Here is a 20,084-nt window from a genome sequence, read left to right on the forward strand (position 1 = left end):
AAATATAAAAAAAAAAAAAAAAAAAGAAAAGAAAGTAAAAAAGAAAGAAAGAAGAGATAGACCTCACGTTTGTTTATATATACATTCATCTGTAAGCTAACATTACCATTATTTTAAACACAAGCAACTTTAGTGTCTAGCTCCAATAATTCAAATACCTTTAGGAAACACAAAGGTATTTATTACTTTAATATTGTACCAGGTAAAGTTTCAAAAAAAATCAATCAAATATGTCAGTATTCATGAATGCAAGTGAGTTAACATCATATTAATATATACTAAAAGTTAAGAATTGTAAAAAACATCAAATATTACAGAACTTTCTCTAAAATTTCAAGTGTGACAATTTTTGAAGTCCATAACATACTCAACTCTTTGCTTAAAAACAATCAAATCATAAAAGATTCCGAATACTTGGTTTATTATGAACTGCAGTGATAGTTCTTGTTTACATTATATTTACACAGCCCTCAGCCAATCTAGATATGAGTATATTTCATAGTTTGGTATAGCAAAAGAAATACAAATTATTTATTTATTATATTCACTGGAAACAAGCTTTAATACAATGATTCATTTCATGGACAGATTAAAATATTATGTCTGTAATCCCGCTTCTGTACCTTGGAGTAATTATACAATTAGAATAGACATGAAGTAAGACCACATTTGAACAAATAAAATTGATAAAAAATAATCCTCAGTAAAATCATCAGTAAATATTTTTCCAATTATCAACATGGGTAAAGAGGTCCCATACTGAGAAATATTAATTTTGGATTCTTTTTACTGTGTAGTATTGTATTACCTTTCATGTTAAAACGATTTATGATAAAATTCCTGCAATTTTAAATTTTAGAATTAAACTAAAATATGGAAAATAAAAAATAAATGGCAAAAACAGTCATGTAAAGTATGAAAAGAAGAGTAGTGAATGAGAACTTACCAGACATGACAAGTCACAAGAAAGCCACCGCATTCAAAACAGAATGGTGTAGGAACAGAAATAGACAGATAGGGATGAGAATAGACAATCCAGAAATAGATACAATAACATGTGGCATCTTTACATGAGACCAGGGTAACATTTCAATCCCAGGAAAAATAAAGGTTCTTATATAACAAGTAGGACTTAAATAACTGGTTATCCATCTAGGAAAGAAAAAGAATCCTATCTCATATCATGTATGAAGCTTAAAATCAGAGTAAAACAGAATGTTCTTTAAAAATTGGAGGAAAAAAACTTAAGAGAGTGTTTATCTGACCTTGAGGTAGATGGTACCACCCTGAGCACGACAGAAAACTCAGAAGCAATACAGGAAAAGAAGACGTGCTTGATTAAACAATAATTAACAGGTTTCATTTAGCAAAAGATTACAAACCAGAGATAAAAACTACAAAGATATAGTTGCAAACATACAACAAAGGATTAATATTTCTAAAATACAAGAGTTCCTAGAAATTGAAAATGGGCTTTTAAAATGAACATGAAATGAAAAAGAGAAAATTCATAGACAATACCCACTGAAAATATATTTAGCATTAGTGATAGAAAAGGAGATGGAAATTAAAATAATCGTTAGAGATAATAAGATTAGCAAGAATTACAAAGGGCAGTGGCATCCAGTGCTGGTGAGAATGTAGGAAATGGGTACTCTTACGTGTGAAGGTGATTTGCTATTCCTATGGGTAAAGTAAGCTCGCAATATCTATTAAAATTAAAAATACACATACCGTTTGACCAAGCAATTCCACCTCTGGGAATCTATCCTATAGGAAAAAAAAGGACCAGCACGTAAGGATATAGGTACAAAGATGTTGATCGTAGCATTGTTTGTTGTGGGGTGGGAAATGGGGAGGAAAGGGAGGTACTGAAAATAATATGAATGTCCATTAATAAAGAAACAATAACATGAAATGTAATATATGTATCATGTAAAATATTACATAATCATTAAAATGAAAAGGATAAATCTATATCTAGGGACTTGGAAGATTGATAAAGTCAAAAAAGCAAATTGAAGAGTGAGTGCTTAACGTTTTTGTTAGGACAGGCAGCAGCCATGACTGCAACAAGTCAATGTCTGCGAACACACTTGCCTGGACATGGAGCAGGGAACAGAAAGACACAGACCAGCAGAACAATGGCCACCTAAGATTATGAATGGACACAGGGGTTGAAAGGGATGGGGACTTTTTCTTCCACTCTGTGTAACTTTGTGCTATTTCACTAGTTACTAAGAGCACAATGATTAATTAAACAATTTTCCAAACTAAATTAAAAAAAATTAGCTTGGATTAGTGGCAGTAGAGTACTAGAATTTCCAAACATTCATCTTTAGTAAAACAGTAGCAAATGAACAAATCTTTGTAATGCCAGTCTCACCACCATGACTGTGTTCATTTATGGTGACTTGCCCAGTATCTATTTTCTCTCTCCCCAGTGTATATCAGCCACATGTTCAGGTAGGATTGACAACACTTCATTTCTAAGAATTCCTAATTGGTCTACACTACTGCTCTCCATAGGAAATATAATTCCAAGTTACTTACATGGTCTTAAAATTCTGGTAGTCACATTTAAGAACTTTTAAAAGAAACAGACGAATATAGTTTTTATATTTTTTTATCTAACCCAATATATCCAAAATTATCATTTAAATATGAAATTAATATAAGGATTATTAATGAGATAGTTCACATTCTATTTTCCCATCTCAATTTAGACTAGTCATATTGCATGAGCTCAATAGCTACATGTGGCTAGTGGCTACTGCGCTGGACAGCAGAGGCCTGAGCTAATGAGAGTAACATTATAAACATTGCCATGCTCATGGCTGGACACAGAATTTAAAATGGTCCAATCAACAAGAAATCCATGATAGCAGAAAGAGACAGATTCTCTCCCAGTGAAAGTGAACAAGAAAAAAGAATAACATTGGGAACTGCTGTCAGATGTCCATGGAAGGAAGCCTGCAGAGGGAGAAAGGAGAGCCAGGGTCCTCTACGATAGCCCTGACCTTCTGGATCAATCCCCACACATGAAGCCTGGTGTAAAAAGTCATATTGGCTGGTAAATTTCCTTTATTTTTTTCCAGTCACTTTGGGTTAGGTTTCCTATCACAGGTAATCAAAAGCAGACTAGTTGATAAACCCAAGGACATTGCCATGACCATTCATTCTCTTCTTAAGTGAACTAACTCAGACGTTCTGAATTCCTTCCATTTATTTGTAGTCAAGGTATTCTTTTGTTAAAAGAATTCTAGTTTTATTTAATAGCATATTTTAAGAATCTTCCAAAAACACTGCCAAAGGAGAGTCTCACAGCAATTCCTGGACATCCAGGTAACTTTCTGCCATCACTACACAAGAGAACATTTTTTTTCCAGTGAACACTCACTCTCATTCCACCTTTGATTCTGCTCTTTCCTCTCTGGACCAGGGCTTTGGACCTTGGCATTACTGACATTTGGGGCAGGTGATTCTTTGTTGGTGTGGGAGTAGAGGTTCCCTGTAAGTTATTGGGTAGTGAGCAGTATCTCTGGCATCTCCCAAATGAAGAAGAAACCCTAACCCCACCCCAATAATTCCACCAAATAAAATGTCTCCAGAAATTGTCAAATGTGACCTTCCGGAGCAACATCACCCTGAGTTGAGACCCACTGCTCTAGATTAATATTCTGGTCAAGTGTGCAACAGGCCTTCATTGCTTTATATAATTTGCTCCTTAGAGTTTAATGCCATACTCTCCAAGCCCAGCACAACCACCTCCTCAGGCAGTGGCCTTCTCCCAAGCCTCTGAGCATCTCCTGGTCTCTATACTTCCTCCACTAACTTTTGGATTCCAGGTTCTCCACTGCAGTTCTTTCCAGAAGAAATGTGGGTAGTTCTCTCAAACTTCAACTAGAAATAATTCCCTGAGCTGCTTCTACAACCACCCACCCAACCATTCCCTTAGGCTTTTCTGAGAGGGCTTTCTAACAGAGAATGAACTCCTTTCTGGTCACTCATTTCTCATATTGGTCTCCCCAACATGGGTTATTCATTTACACCAAAAGTACCCTGTGGAGGTAGTCCTGTCCCCATCTCTCCATACTGTAGCCACTGACACACTATTCTCTTCAATCCATTTCTAGGCTACAGTTTCATCAGAATTACTCATCAACTCTTCACAGTTCCTCAAATTGATCTGTGATTCAATGCAATTCCAAAAAAGAAAAAAGAAAAGAAAGAAAAAAAAATCCCCTTAGGCTTTTTATACTAGCTGACAAAACTGATTCTAAAGTAAAAGAACCTACTATAGTGAAAACAATGGGGAAAAGATGCAGGAAGTTAGAAGATCCTCACTACTATTATCAAGACTTATATCAATCCACAATAATCCAAGCAGCATGGCAATGGTATAAGGACAAATAGACCAAGAACAAAATGGAATAGAAAGCCTGTGGGTGGACACATATGGGGACACTGAGCTTTGACAAAGGTACAGGGCAATTCAGTGGGCAAAGGATAGTTTGTTTGACAATTGGTTCTTGGGCAATTAGATACTTGTATGTAAAAACACGAATTTTGATCCATATTTCACTCCACATACAAAAAATGACTCATAATTAGTCATTAGTCTAAATGCAAACTCTAAAACTTCTGAAAGAAAACACAGGAGAAAGCCTTTGCACCCTTGGATTATTCAAAGATGACTTAACACCAAAGCATTTAAAGAACAAGTCAATAAATTAGAGCAAAATTAAAAACTCTTGTTTCTCAACAGATCCTACAAAGAGAATAAAAACACAAGTCCCAGGACAGGAGAAAATACTGACAGATCATTTCCATGACTTGGGCATCTCTTATCCAAAATTCTTGCAACTTTAAGTGTTTCAGATTTTAGAGCATTTTGGAGTTCAAATTTTTGTATTAGAGTTCAACCTATAGCAGATTTATTTATAAAGACCAAAAGGATATGCAACTCAAATGCCCATCAGCAAGTGAACAGTCAAACTGTAGCACAACCATTCAATATAGCAATAAAAAGTAATGAATTATTGTTAACATATGCCACAAGAATTAATTTCAAGTCTTACATTAAACCACAATAATCCAGGCAGTGTAAAAAGAACCTGATGCTGATTGGAAGGAGTCAGATCAAAAAACAAATAAAAATAAATAGAGGTGGGTAGGTACAGTACTGTTCCAATTACTTATTTAAATAAATACAAACTTTTAGGGATGGCAGGCATTGGTAGTTGCCTGGTTGGGGTACATGGTGAAGGAAAACTTATAGGAGATATATGAATATACATACATACACTATGTGTATAATATATTATTTATATAATAATAATGTATAAATATATAAATAATAATATATAAACATAAATTACATGTACTTATAATATGTATTATCTTGCTGGAGGTGGTGGTTTTATAGGTGTATACATGTCAGAATATATCAAATTATGCACTTCAAATTATGCATGGTTTATTGTATGCCAATTATGCCTCAATAAAACTGGCTTTTAAAGGGAAAAAACTGCAATGTTAACTGGTAGAGCAGGGAAGGTGATAGTGCTCTTGGGATGTTGGTTCATGCTACATGGAATTCCATGAGAGGAAGCATTGTGTGGGGGTGGCGAGTTGTTTTGTTGTGTTATATTCTGCTCTGGGCTAAAAGAAACAGATCTCACAGTTCTTGGGATGTTAACAGAGTACAGCCTAGGTGATGTTAAACAGTAAATATGGTGTGTGCTGAGTGGAAGACTAGACAGAGGCTTATGAAGTACCCCATTGAACTATCTTTGCTACAATCCTCCTTTCAAATATCTGAAAAGACAGCCATCACCATCTTTACCATGGTCTTAAAGATTCCAGGCAACCTCTTTAAGAAGGAAAAAAAAAAGTAAATAGGAAAAAAAAAAAGAGCTAAGTGGCCTGAACTCTCAAAGATAATAATTAAGTAATATGCTTTTATCCATATGTTTGACAACAATATTTTCCCTGTGATTCTATCAGAATCAACTGCATTTACATACAAATTAATACCTTGGAAGCATACCTAAAAAAGCTGCCATTGTTCCCCTAAGACATGAAACCTGTATACTGATCTATTAATTTCATTTCAATATGTAATGTCAAGTTCATTTTTAAAACATACTTCATTGCTTCTAGGTGTTTCTTTAATCCACAAGGACTGTTTTTAGCATTTAAACTAATTTACCCTAGACATAAAAAAAACCTTCTGCTTATTCTTGCAGATAATTGATTCTTGATTTGTTAAGATAATAAACACTATGCTTGACACCTTGAATTACAAAACCCCTGGTGAACTCATTCATGTGCCCCATGCAAAACAAATACTAGTGTTTACTACATTGGCAGAAAGGCCCCAGGGAGTAGGGAAAAGACACAAAACTTTCCTTCCAGTGGCCCTGCTGCCCAGCCTAGTGGGAAGGTCCCAGCTTCCCCTCACAAAAAAAACATTAGCACTTTTTCTACAGCAGGTACACGTGGAAGTCACGTGGTGCCAACCCCAAAAGCAAATGCCCTCTTCAGTCTCTTAAAAAATAAATCAAAAAGATAACCTCTGCCTCTAAGCTGACTTCTCTAAGTAAAAGCACAAACCACGGGTGCCCATAACACCACTGCCCATAACAATGACAGACTGCCAAGGAAAACCCAGGTTTAGGAACAATAAGGCACTCAGAGCTAATGTCACCACTAGGTTAATCCCATGCATCTCTAAGACACACAGGAAGTTAGAAGTAATTTTTTTTTCCTTCACAATAAAGAACACAAAGATAAACTATTAGTTTAGTATAACCTAAGAATATTTTCATGTAAGTATCTCTAAAATATCCAAACACTTCTTGAAAAAAATATTTCATATTTCTAAAACACAGGCATTTAAGATCTTTCCCTCCATACCATACATGTATAAATTTATTATTAGAATCTTCACTCTAAAAAAGACATTAAAATATGTCCTTCTAGGTCAAATTCATGCCACTCATTTATGTCCACCTGCAAATCAAATTCATAAACTATAATCAGTCATTTTTTTTTTCCTTTCGAGCAATTGTGTTGAAAGAACTATCTGCCTAGCATCTCTTAGGGGTGAGAGCCAAAAGTTCTCTGGATGATGTGTGATGTGAAGCAGAGCTCAGATGGTCACCGAGAAGGGAAGAATTATGGAGTTACTGGTATGTTCCACAGGCGTGTCTCATGTTACAACATATAAACACAGGAAAGTCCTGGACCTCATCCAAAAAAAGGAGACTTTACAAAACAACATGTTAAAAGACAATGTATGTGTCTTTAGGATGAAAGAAATGACACCCCCAAAACCTCAGAAGGTAAGATTCCCACTGCAGTAAAGCAAAAAATGAAAAGAAAAAAAAAAGTAACCTTAAAACACATTAATTTCTTTTGCAGCTGCTTAGGTCTGACAGTCTGCTACCACCAAAAGTAAAAGAGAAGGGTGTTGAAGTTCCAGGAGTTGTTGTGACAGAGGGACCCAAGGACACTAAGAGAAACACAATTGCCTCTCCTGTCAGGGCCAAGGAGCATCCAACTTACTACCATGCAATGTGGGTAAACAGAGGGCAATACAGAACTCAGCTGCTGCTCACATGTCTAACTGGATGATGGATATATTTGGGGGTTGCCAGTTGCTGCAGCTGGGACAATTGCACCCCCATCACTAGTCTCTTTATTATTCTGAGGTATGCTTTGCTCCTGGCAGTGGTAGGTGAGTGACTCAAGGTTTTCCTACGTGCTAAGTAGAAGCTTTTAAGAATTGGTCTTGTTTTCCAAAAAAGTTCAAAGAAATTGTGACAAGGATGGTAAAGTCAAACATGCTTTCTGAAGCTTATCTTTTATTTGGTCCATACCATGGATGTCACTGCTAAAATTCATGTCTTTCTAGAACTAAATGTCTACACCCCCTTATTGCCACCCATGTTTGTGACTGGAGCATATTGATCTGAAGAAGAAACATTGCTCCAGTCCCTGGTGGTCAGGAACCCTAAATCCTCATCATGGTTGAAAATCAGTCCACTATCTGACCAAAGCAGGTCCCAAATCCTGAGCTCTCAGTTATTCATTTATCAAATAAAGCTATTTTAAATCAGATTTCTCCTAAGGTTTCTTTTAGTTCTATAATCCTATGATTGAAATATTCCATATGGACAGCTATAATGCCCCACATCATTCTCATCAACATTTTTCTGCTCTAAAACAGAGTTTCAAGAAGTGACCTATATACTATGCTGAAAAGTGAAAGATTATTCTAGAAGGGCCATTGAACACAGGGATTTCATTCCCCCACATCCTGATGATACAGAGCCACAATATGTATAGGTCTGTCTCTGTTGCACATGTAGAAACTTCTATATCAGGGTTTATGATCACAGGATAGAGTGAAAGATCAACCCAGGGATATGAAGTCAACTCCCCCTTTAACACCTCTCCTTGGAAAACAAAATAGCCCCTAGAAAGAGCTATTCAAATTATCTGGTGTTAAGGAAACTGCCCAGTCTATATTGCGGTCTTTTGTCTAACTCAGTAAGACAGAATTTGGAGGAAGAAGGAACAAGGTATAATCCCTAACATGTTTTAACAAAACACATGGTGTTTACTGCATGCAGGCACTATTATAACCTTGTTAGAAATATTAATTGATCTTCTAAACAATTCCTGAATATTACAGTATGTTCACTTTACCAATGAGGAAACCAGGACACATGGAAGTTAAGTACAATTTGAAGTCACATACTTGATTAAGTGGCAGAGAGAGGATTCAAAACTGGGCAGTGTGTCCTGAGTCCACACTCTGGATGGCTACCCAGGGATTCTCTACAGATTTGCAGACTGGAGAAGGTGGCTTTCAGTGAGAAAGTACATATATTTACCTGTCCCAGTGGGCCATTCTGTATAGGTCTTACTACAAAGAATTTCTCACTGAAAAACCTTCCCCCAAATCCTGCTGGATTCGGACTTGCTAAAAAGTTATCCTAGTGAATATGAAATGGGTATTTTCTTTCATGTTTTTAGGACCCCCAACACTTTCAAACCTCCTGAAGCTCACCTAAGAACAGTAGTTCTCAAATGAAAGTGTCATTTTAGATTTATCTTGAGAATCAGTTAAAAGTACACAGGCATCCATAGTGCCCCCCCCCCCATTCTATCTATCTCTTACACACACACACACACACACACACACACACACACACAGAGAGAGAGAGAGAGAGAGAGAGAGAGAGAGAGATTTGGATCTGCACTCTTCAGTGTTTTTTTGAAATGCATACCTATTTCGAAAAATCTAAACCTCCCCTAGGGTAACCTAACCCTCTCCACTAGAGCAAATGTAAATTCTTCCTCTTATTTTCAAAGGTAAAAATATCAATCCTACATTGTTTCCATCTCCCAAATCTCCTCCCTCACTATTTCACAGAAGATAAGTGCATGTGTGATAAGAAATGATGCAAATACATGCCAAATACCAAACCGGCTACTCTATGAATATATAAATGCAATTGACATTCTTCCCAGTCTGAAATCCTCTCTTTACTCTCAGGATATATTACACCGCTCTCTTTTTATATAAACATGCCACTTTAAATGCTAATTCAGATGCAACACTCAATTTTTTCTTCGTTTTGTTTTTGGGTTTCTAACATTCAAAATGACACTGGATTTCTTGTGGCTTTGAGAATACATATTTTGAATTCTTGCTTCAATATTTGAGGGGGGGAAGATAGAAAGTGCTAAGCAGAAAATAAATTTATTTTAAAAGTTATCCAAATGTGGCTTATGTGTCCTTTATTTTGCTTGAATTAAACTCTTTCCCTCTCTCTCAGGAAATGTTGCCTTCACCTTTCTGAAAATCTCATAAATCTATTTCACATCAGTTGTAAAACCAAGGTGATTTCCTCTCCTTACATTTTGGAAATAACCTCATTTTACTCAAACTACTTTTCTAAACAGCCAGTCAAGGCATTATGCTCTGAATATACCATGTCTGAATGTAACTTTTTTTTAAGTACACAAAACTATGTACAATTACATTAACCCAAGCTTCTTCAATTACATATAAGATTACTTCCTATCTTCCTATCTAGCTTCAAAATAAGGAATTCAACCTTAGAAACTTTCTAATTTAATGCAAGCAATTCAGTATATCTACCGTATGACAAATCGGTCTCAAAGGTCCAACAGGCTCAGCTCCACCCAGAGTTTCTTGTGACTGCCAGGTTCTTCTGTCTCTATGGTCCTAACTGTTCTTTGACAACACTGTCTCCCTCTGCTGATCACTCTCATCTTTCTACCCATCTCTAAACACTCTTACACCCATCCAAGAAAGGCAAAATTAGAAATGAGTTAAATCAGTTCATAATTCATGAAGCACAATGGTTCTCAACACCTACTCTACTCTCTGGTAGCCTTATATCTGGACAGTACACCAGAAGTCTCCCATTAATGAACAGTCTTCTCTGTGTCCAAAGGTATGGTTGCTACAGTGAGGTACCAAGGAAAACATCCTCAAGATCCAAGCAAATGGATTTCTGGCACTGGGATGTGTGGCACTGCAGTAGGTGCAATTATTAAGATCGACAGCCCCTTTATGGAAGTGAGATGGGCTTCCCAGCAGGCCTAGCATGTGATAGACAATATGGACATCTACCATACTTACTCCATGGCTAGTGGACACCTACCACAATATGGACATCTACCATACTTACTCTAGGGCTAGTGGACACCAACCACTTTCTAAATAATGGGAAAAAAGGTGAATAGACAAGAAACATAAACACTATTGAAAGGAATACTGTTACAAGATGCTGGTATTGTTGTTAGATCAAGACATTAAGATGAGCCAAGACTCATCTTGTTTCCAGTAATTTAAATACTTCCAGCAATTCCTCAGCATGCAGAGACATATTTTTCCAGGACTGCTATGCACATGATGAGCTGCTTTTTCTTTGGGTTCCTGCTGCTGGATACCCATTAAGAATCTTTAAAGTATATATGGCCAAAGAACATAAGGTCAAGAAGTCACCTAAGTGTCAATCATTGCTTCCGCTAAAAGAAATGAATAATCGCAGAAACTTTTATAGATCACAGACCTAGAAACAATGCACTGAGGCTCATAATTAAACAAGGTAGAAGAAATACCATTTTAAGTACAGGGAGAATCTATTGCTAAGAATAGACAGTACAATTTCCTTCTTCTCTGTGTAGAGAAATCTGTAAGACCATTAAAAAGCAGTATGGGAGGAGAGGAGGGAGCTAGCATAACCAATTTCCTGCTCCTCTCTCTGGGGTATAAAAGCTACCAAGAAACTCTAGGGAATTCAAAAAAGAAGAAGAAGCAGTCTCTGTCCTGGAGAGCTGTTTATTTGGGCAATTAACAGAACACAAAGGAGTCCTTTAAAAATAAGCAGCTGCTGCCAGGGACACCTTGGTTTTGTTTCTAGCCATCCATTAGGTCATATCTTGGGCTTTTTTTTCATTTTTCCACTCTTTTTTTCCCTTTCTGCCTAAACGAAAACTCTTCCCAGAGAGTTTTCCACTTAGAAATGTCATTTGAGGACTTAAGTTCTAAATATGGGAAAAACCTCAATAAAAGACCCACGATACTAATACACTTTTATATAAACAGTCTGTTCAGATTAGTTATTGACAACATCAAAATCATGTGAAGGGTGTTTCTGTGTCCCGCACTGAATATAAACCACAAAGAACCTGGCATCTGCCAAACAGCCATAGAATCACGGTCTCTCTTCACAGAGCAGGCTTAGGGGCAGGCTAGACAGAAGAAGCACAGCACCATCACTGCTCCAGGCTCCCCATCTGGTGGGAGATACAGTCTTGTGTCCATTACACAAACAGCCACACAGGGTAAGTTACATACTGGGTTCCTTGCTGAGTACAAAAGCACAGTCAAAGTCAGGCTAAAAATCCAGAGCAACAAATCCAGTTCAGAAGCTAAATGTTATATGATTACATATGCAGTTATCTCAATTGCCTCCCCTCCCCTACCTGTAGTTAGTATTATAATGAGGCATTTCAAGAGTACCAGAATTTATCCTTATATTTTTTTTTCCTGTGATGTTTTGCCATTAACCAATAGGTGGCTACTGCACCAAATCTTCCAATTGTTATAAAATTGCACTCGTTGGGGCCGATGTTCAGCAAGAGACAAAAGCAAACCAAAAACCCTCAGGAAACAAAATGCAGGTTTGGTATATTCTCTTATTCAAAGCAGATTTTTTATATAATTTTTCTTCAAATCAATTTTTAAATCTGTGTAAATACTTGGCTAAAACAGCTTGAATTCTACTTTTATAAAATCACTGAGTAGTTTATGTAAAACATTTCAATACAAAAACAAAGAGGGTAAAATATAAAAAATACAAATACCACATGTGCACACAATTACTTCAATGATACATAAAACTCCCTGTAGAGCCACTCAACTCCCATTTCAGTCCTTTTCTGCACTAGTAAATAACCTTTATTATAAACTTGCTTTCCATGCATGTTTTTATACTTTTACTATAAATGTTCTTAGAAATAACATTTATAGTAAATGTTATTTTTTCTGCATCTTTTTAAATTTTACAATGCTAATGCTCTCTTGCCTGTGGAATTTTCATTGTGTTTTTTGATAATCATATCTGTTGATACAGACACTACAATCCTTTTACCTGTAGTATAGTACTTCTTTGAATAGCGCTATCATGATTTTGACAGGTTGCTGGGAGGAGAGGAGGCAAAGAGTGTGATAACTTTAGTTCCAAGAAGAATGAGAGGAAAAATGCTGGAAGAATATGGGATCAAAAGCGTTGGTGAGGGCTGGGGTTTTGACTCAGCAGAAGAATGCTCACGTAACATGCTCGAGGCCCTGGGCTCAATCCTCAGCACCACATAAAAAATAAATAAAATAAAGGTATTGTGTCCAACTACAACTAAAATGTATGTGTGTGTGTGTGTGTGTGTGTGTGTGTGTGTAAAGCTGTGGTGAAGAGAAATTCTTTGAATGGAAAAATTAAAGCAAAAAAATCTAGGATCGTTGGGGCAGAGTTAAAGTCTGTTGCCCAAAGAGAGAGAGGATTGGAAAGCCTGGGAAAACTGATCTGAAGTCACTTGCCATACCAGGCCTGAAAGCAGTTCCCTTGAATTTTCTTTTTCATTACTTTCTTTTACTATTAAAAAAAGGAGGTTGCAATAATTGCCTTTGCCACCTTTTCACATGTATGTAAGACAAGAGAGCCTTCAAGTTATTTCGTTCAAAATGACTGTAAATTGAAAATTAGGAAGAATCTGGATTATATTTTTCTAGACAGATTATAAGTTGCTTTTTCATACTTTTAAGCAATAATAAAAAGCATATTTTCTGTGTTCTTTTATTTGTGAAAGCTTTAAGTATATGTTTATCTATCATTGTGGACATAAAAATGATCTTTAAGTGTATGCTAAACAATACTCAAATGTTTTCAACAAATCTAACAGACCTTGTAAATTATGTAATGATGCAAATGCTATTTAAAAATATCAACCCTTCAAGACACACAAATTGGAAGCAGATCACCAAAACAAGGTACCTCCTTTGAAAAGCACAGCCACTCTGCAGGGACACACCCTCTGACAAGTTCAATCACATCACCATGTAACTAAAAAAAAATGAGGGCTGTACTATACTGTGATGTTGCTCATTGCTAAACATGACTCAACAGAACAGCAGCCCCAAAACACCTTCTGGGAGAAGGCATAGAAAGATTTTGAAATTATTCATGCAGGAGGCATTTGGGCAGTAAATAAGCTGAGAAAGTGTTAAAGGGACTTATAACCAGGTACCATGATGTTGGCTAATACTGTTACCTGATAAAGATACACTTATACCCTTCTTCATTGGATTTGCATTAAAATCACTCCTAAAATTATTTTAAGAACTATTTTTTTTCTCAAAGTCCTAAAAGAACCTTGCATCGGAAGAATGACTCCTGACACTGTGGGGTTCATTGAAAACATCTAGTGGCCTTGGGATCCAGAAAAAAAAAGCTATATAAGGCATCATTAATTTGGGGGAGAATATTTATATTCAATAGAAAATACAAAATAGCATGTTTACTGTGGAGTTCCTTCACTGGGAAGTATTTTCACAAAACTTACTGGAAAAGATAGCTTTAGTTTGACATATACACTGTGGTTTTATTCTGTCCTCTGAATAGTCAATTGGTAATTATTGGGGAGGGGATTTTAAATGGCACACAATTCTTTCCCTTATCATGTACTTAAAGCATAGGCTTTCAACAAACTTCACTCATTATCTTTTTTTTTCATTAAAGATTCCATTCTCAAGTAGAGAAATTTAAATATCTTCTTTTTTGTTGTAAATTTTCAAATCAACTCTTGGCTATCAGTTAATATTAACAGAATTAAGACTGACGCAACTGCAAAACAAGAAATGGCTCTAAACAGATATAAGGAATTCAATTTGCTAAATACTGCGATCTTTCTAAAAATTTTTGGAAAGTTATTGGGCTGAGATTATGGCTCAGAGGTAGAGTGTTTGCCTACCATGTGTGAGACACTGGGTTCGATCCTCAGCACCACATAAAAATAAAATATATTGTGTCCACCTATAACTAAAAAGTAAATGTTAAAAAAAAATTTAAAAATATTGGAAAGTTATTAATAGAACTAAGCACAATCTATTATAAAGGCTAGCAAAATTTGTCTGAAGTTCTAAAGTTTTGAAATTTGGCATAGAAGAAAAATCTAAGGTGTTGAAGCCCTAAATAAAAGTATAAACAAATTAAGATTTTTTCCTATAAAGATAGTTCATGTAGTTTTAGTCTATTTTTTCTTATTTGTGATTTCTCATTATGATGGGAAACATCAAAAGTTTGAACTCTTGCAAGTTGAGGAAAGAGTCCTAATAATGATACAAAAGAGAAAAGTGTTTAATTCTAAGGGCATTTCCTAAAGCAACCTATTTGGCCATTGTCCTATAGTACAGAGAAGTGGAAGCTGGAAGCTAATGACAATCTGTCTAAGCAAAATTTCCAAGAATAATTATCCAGTGTCCACCTGGAAGCTTAAACTTAGAAAGGAGGAGGAGGATAAGGGGGCGGAGGAGGAGGAGAAAAATTGTAATACAGTGTTCACAGCTCATGAGGTTTGGGTTCCAAGATACAAAGGCTAAATATTTCCAAAATTTAGGAGAAAGGATGAATCCTACCTTTCAATTTATCTCAACAGTCACCATATATTTTTCTAATCTTCCACAGAAAGATTTGTGAAATTTTATCTTAAAGATTACACTATTTTTTTAAAAAGAAATTGCCCTTCCACTAACTTCTTCAATATAAACTAGAGAGCAAATCTAAATATTTCTAGATCCGTTCTTATGTAAGTACTAGTTAATAACAAATCTACCCTGAACACAGTAGCATATTAAATGCAATTAATTCCATTCATCAAATTGCTAATGAAAAAGCTATGATTTATGCAAATATATTATTTGCCTTAAAAAATGAAGGGTTGAGACACTTTATAAAGAAACCAAGTCAAGGTTCATAAATCTTCTGTTTTAATACAAGAATACTTCATGAATCAGTTCAATAAGATCTAGATCTAAGAGTAAAGTTCAGCAGACTCAATGTCTTTATCAATTCACATGCAAAAGTACACAACTAACTGCATAAAATAAAGTGTATAAGAAATGATCACAGACTTCCAGAACACACAGATGAGCACTAATTTCTGAGATCAATTTCTACTATCTGTCGTACAACGGAATTTTTTTCAAAAGTAAGATCTTCCCAAAATAAATGTACATTTTGTTTTATAATACCAAAAGAAAAAAAATCTGGAAATTACAGTGAAATCATTACTATTTGACTTTTATAAATGAATTACATGTTTTTGTTTTCTTAACTCAGTTGATTATCATTAATCTTCTAATTGCCACTGAAGTCTAACAAAGTCAGAGAACAAACGTGACAAATTATGCAGAAAGAAAACAAGGAAACAAAACTACTACTTACAGACTTCCTCTTCGGGGAAGACTCAGCTCCTTCTGCAAAAGAAAAGAAAAACACATATAGAAGATGTTATATTAACCTTAGACTACCAGGATCTTAACCAGACAAACATAAAATGTACCATCCTTCATTATACTGGATTTGGCATTCTCTATACTGAAAAGATTTTGATGCCATAATTGCATACTGAAGCCCTCCTTACACTGTTCTCTTTACACACTGTGTTTAAGGTATAAACACAGCTTAACTGAGTTCTGGAGGGCAAAAAACATCAATTCTCCTAGAGTAAAATACTAAGTTGAGTAGCATGGCCCTGTAATTGAGCATAAGGAAAATCTGAAGAACAAAAGGACTTCTCTGAACAGGAAAAATAGATAAAAGTAGTAGGAGAAATTTTGAAAGATTACAATTAAATCAAAGGTGAAATGAAAAGGGCAATGAAATCAGACTACCTTGTCCTCAAAAGAAACAAATTCATGTAAAATAGGATGCTTACCAAATATTTTACTTCATTATTTAAAATAAAAGATGGTGTCAAAGGATTCCTTCTGGTATTATTTCTCACAATGAATGTAATTTATTGCTTAAGATATTTAAAAGTAGGTTAATGAACCTCTAAAATGTAACCAGATGGCCACAACAATTACCAGAGGGTTTCAGAGTTTGAAAAGGAGGTTCTCACACTTATCTCAAATTAAGATCATTATCTACCTAACCACAGAGCTTTGGAAAAGAACCAACCAAACAACAACAACAACAACAAACCACCCAGCCAACCAACAAACATAGCAAACAAGTTCACCAAAAAAAGAAATCAACAGGGATTCAGAAAAACTCCTACCCAAAAATTACATATCGACCCTAATTAAAGAACAGGAAACAATGAGTCATGTGGCTACTTGAACATGAAATGAAGTATCCTACAAATCCCAAAGATTTGACCAAATTGGGTTATTCTTTCCCATAAATGTTATTTATTTTTTGCCTCCCAGGGTGAGCATTATCATTTGAAAGATGTTTCCCTCCTAACTTCAAACTCTCCTTTCCTGTCCCTTATATTATTGGATGTTGAAATGTTTGCTGCAGACAGCAGCCTTGGTATCATTTCTAAAAACTGAAATTTACTCCAGCTCATCTTGCAGAGTGGCCTTTAGTGATCAGAGTCAACCAAAGCAGAGGATGCCCTCCCTATTTACCAGCAAACGTGTTTCCAAGTCAAGTTATGATAATTGCATCACTGCTTAGTAATAGAAAGAACAATCAATAATTAGCTCAGAATTTCTTTTCAAGGGTTGCAGGGTTGAAGGATGTTTTAGTTTTTGCTCTTCTTGTTTGGTTTTTCTTTTTTTCTTGAATCCTTGAATTAGTCACAAAAAAATTATAGTATGTGCTGACCCTGGCACTTTGATTCTGAAACCTAAATATACCTGCATTTACTCAAAGCCCTAATGACAAGAGGAAAGTTTCTGACCAGGACAGTATTCTTTGGGAGCTGAAATGCAAACCGAAAACCAATGAGTTATTTTTTACATGTGTATCTTTGGTTATGCCTGTCACTAGAAATTGGTTTTGCATTCAGGTTGAAAAAAGAGAACTCCCTAGAAGGAATTCCTCACCATATTGTTTCGTTTAAAAAGGAACTGAGAGCTGCTACATAGCAAAAGGCATAGAGTCCAAAAGGGTAATACTGCTCTATCCAATAAGATGATCTGACAGCAGCACAGAAGACATCAGAAGTATTATCATTAATAAGAAAAAAAATGATAAATCAGATGGGACTTCAACTATCTATGCAAATAGATCACTAGGAAGATCTAAGAGAGACAGGGTCAAATGAATGACTCAAGTAGTTCACTCAATCAAATCCCCTCAAATGACCGGACCATAAACTATCTGTTTCGCTCTAAGAAAAAGCTGCTGAAACTGCAAGATAACGGATAAAAACCAACTCTGTTTTTAATCAGAAGTCTTTCCAGTAGTTCTAGAATTATGAGTTCTAAACAAGGAGAAAGGTTACAGTGGGTAACCTAGCCCTGCTCCTCTCCGGGACGGCAGCCTAGATTCCAAGATGAGGAGCAGAGGACATTTAATAGGCCAGTGTCAACTGACCTGAAGCCACCACACTAACCAAGCTGAAGGAGCTAATCCACCTGACGGCTCGAATGTCAGGCTCAGGACTGGAAACTCAATTTGGTAGCAAATTGGAATCAGATGTGATGGTAATAAAGTGAGAGAAATGAATGTGCCATGGCCAAGACCTTGTGAACAGTAGCTGCGAAAGTCTGCAAATACCAGGGGGGCTAAGCAATCACAGGCTGAGCAGGGAGCAGTGACTGCCCTAATGTATGGAGACTGCATGCTGATAAATCTGCACTGGTCAGACATAAATGAACAGCACCAAGGCACTTTACTGCCAAACCCCTACAGTACTCTGTGTATGTGTCCTCATTTTATTTTCGTAATGTCAGGATAAAGTCACTAACACATACTTGGATAATTAGATAAGACATGTGATATGAGTCCAAGTCATAAACTCAAGCTTGCGTTTGGATTGTGTGGAACATGTATTCAGAATTTAGTATCAGGCAAGAATTGAAGGTGAGAAGAAAAGTGAGGGAAAAAGGGACAAGAAGAATTTATCTGAACCAATCAATATGCTAATTATTAGTTATCACTAGATTAAATACATTCTTAACATTTAAGATTAAAATTTTTTAAGTTATTTTCACTGATATTGATTACTCACTGACTTTTAGTGTTTTCGAGAGTTACTGTTAATCATTATTCGCCTAATAGTATTTCCTTTGCCTTCTTTCTAAAACTGTTAACAAATATTTACATTGAAAATAAAAGTGAAGTAAAATCAACGTTGTCTGAGAATTCTGGGGTTTTCTAGAGTTCCCCTGACTGAGGACAGATGGGCATGTTGGCATACACCTGTGTCCCAGCACAGGGGAGATGAGGCAGAAGGACCTCTTGACCCCAGGAATTCAAAGCCATCCTGGCAACAAGAGAAAGACCCTGCCTAAAAATATATATATATATATATAAAAGCAAACCAAAGGTTTCCGGAAATCCAGGAAGAGAATTCACAGAGGGTCCAAGATGACAAGAGGAACCAAATGATTCTGATCCTTTCCTTAGCCATCCTTAAGAAATATTTTTGTTTCATTCATGAAGACAGCAGAGAAAAACTATAAAGTTTTATATTTCCAAGTCATTTTCACAGTGGACATTTAAAAATATTATATGTATTTAACAGCTATACATATACAAATAAAACAACATGTATTATTATTTTACACATAAATGCCACAAGTGTTTAGAGAATATCATTTTTTTAAACTTTGTATGCTTTAAAAGATAAAGAAGAATTGCAGGAGTCCAAATAGTATATGTACATAAGTCCCCCCCTTCCAATGATGAAGCTTCATTCTTTACGCCCTGGGAGTAACAGGGGACTTAGTGACTTACCTCCATAGAACAGAGTATGGAAAGGGAACAATAACAACATCATGGCAGAGACTCTGCAGACACTACCTGGACCAGGTGATTACATTAGCATCACCATAGCTGTCAGGCTGACACCAGGTACACCTTGATATATGATGAGAAGACATTTCATCCTGAACTATTCTCCCTAAAACCCCATAACTCCATTCTAACCATAAAAAAAGCATCAGGCAAACCCCAGTGGAGGGTCATCTACAAAATATCCAACCAGTACCCCTAAAACTGTCAAGGGTGTGAAGAAAAAAAGCAAAAATGAGAAAACAGACACAGACCAAAGGACTCTATGGAGATAAGAAAACTAAATGCAATGCTGTATCCTGGATTGGATTCTGGATCAGAAAAAGAACATCAGAGGAACACCTGGTCAGAAAAGTCTATAGTGAATTCTTCAGTCATGTGCCGATGTTAATTTCATAGTTTTGATAAATATATTAAGGCTATGTAAGGTGTTAACATTAGGCAAACTATCCTGTAGTTTTTCCATGAATCTAAAATTATTGCTCTTTTTTTTTTTTTTTTTTTTTT

General features: G+C 35.8%; 1 protein-coding gene across 9 annotated transcripts in view; it reads right to left on the bottom strand.

Annotated features, from left to right (window-relative positions):
- The window catches only part of Mast4 (microtubule associated serine/threonine kinase family member 4), a 555,412-nt gene that overhangs the window by 241,545 nt on the left and 293,783 nt on the right, over window positions 1-20,084 (bottom strand). For 6 of the 9 annotated variants that reach the window (XM_048806078.1, XM_048806083.1, XM_048806079.1 and 3 more), the window contains one exon: window positions 1,735-1,770. The exons of the other annotated variants lie outside the window; for them this stretch is intronic. In XM_048806078.1, the coding sequence (XP_048662035.1) occupies window positions 1,735-1,770 (36 nt within the window). The remainder of the gene's footprint in view (window positions 1-1,734; window positions 1,771-20,084) is intronic. 9 annotated transcript variants of the gene reach the window in all.

The sequence above is a fragment of the Marmota marmota genome, unplaced genomic scaffold (genome assembly GCF_001458135.2).
Source record: "Marmota marmota marmota unplaced genomic scaffold, marMar, whole genome shotgun sequence".
Lineage (NCBI taxonomy): Eukaryota > Metazoa > Chordata > Mammalia > Rodentia > Sciuridae > Marmota > Marmota marmota.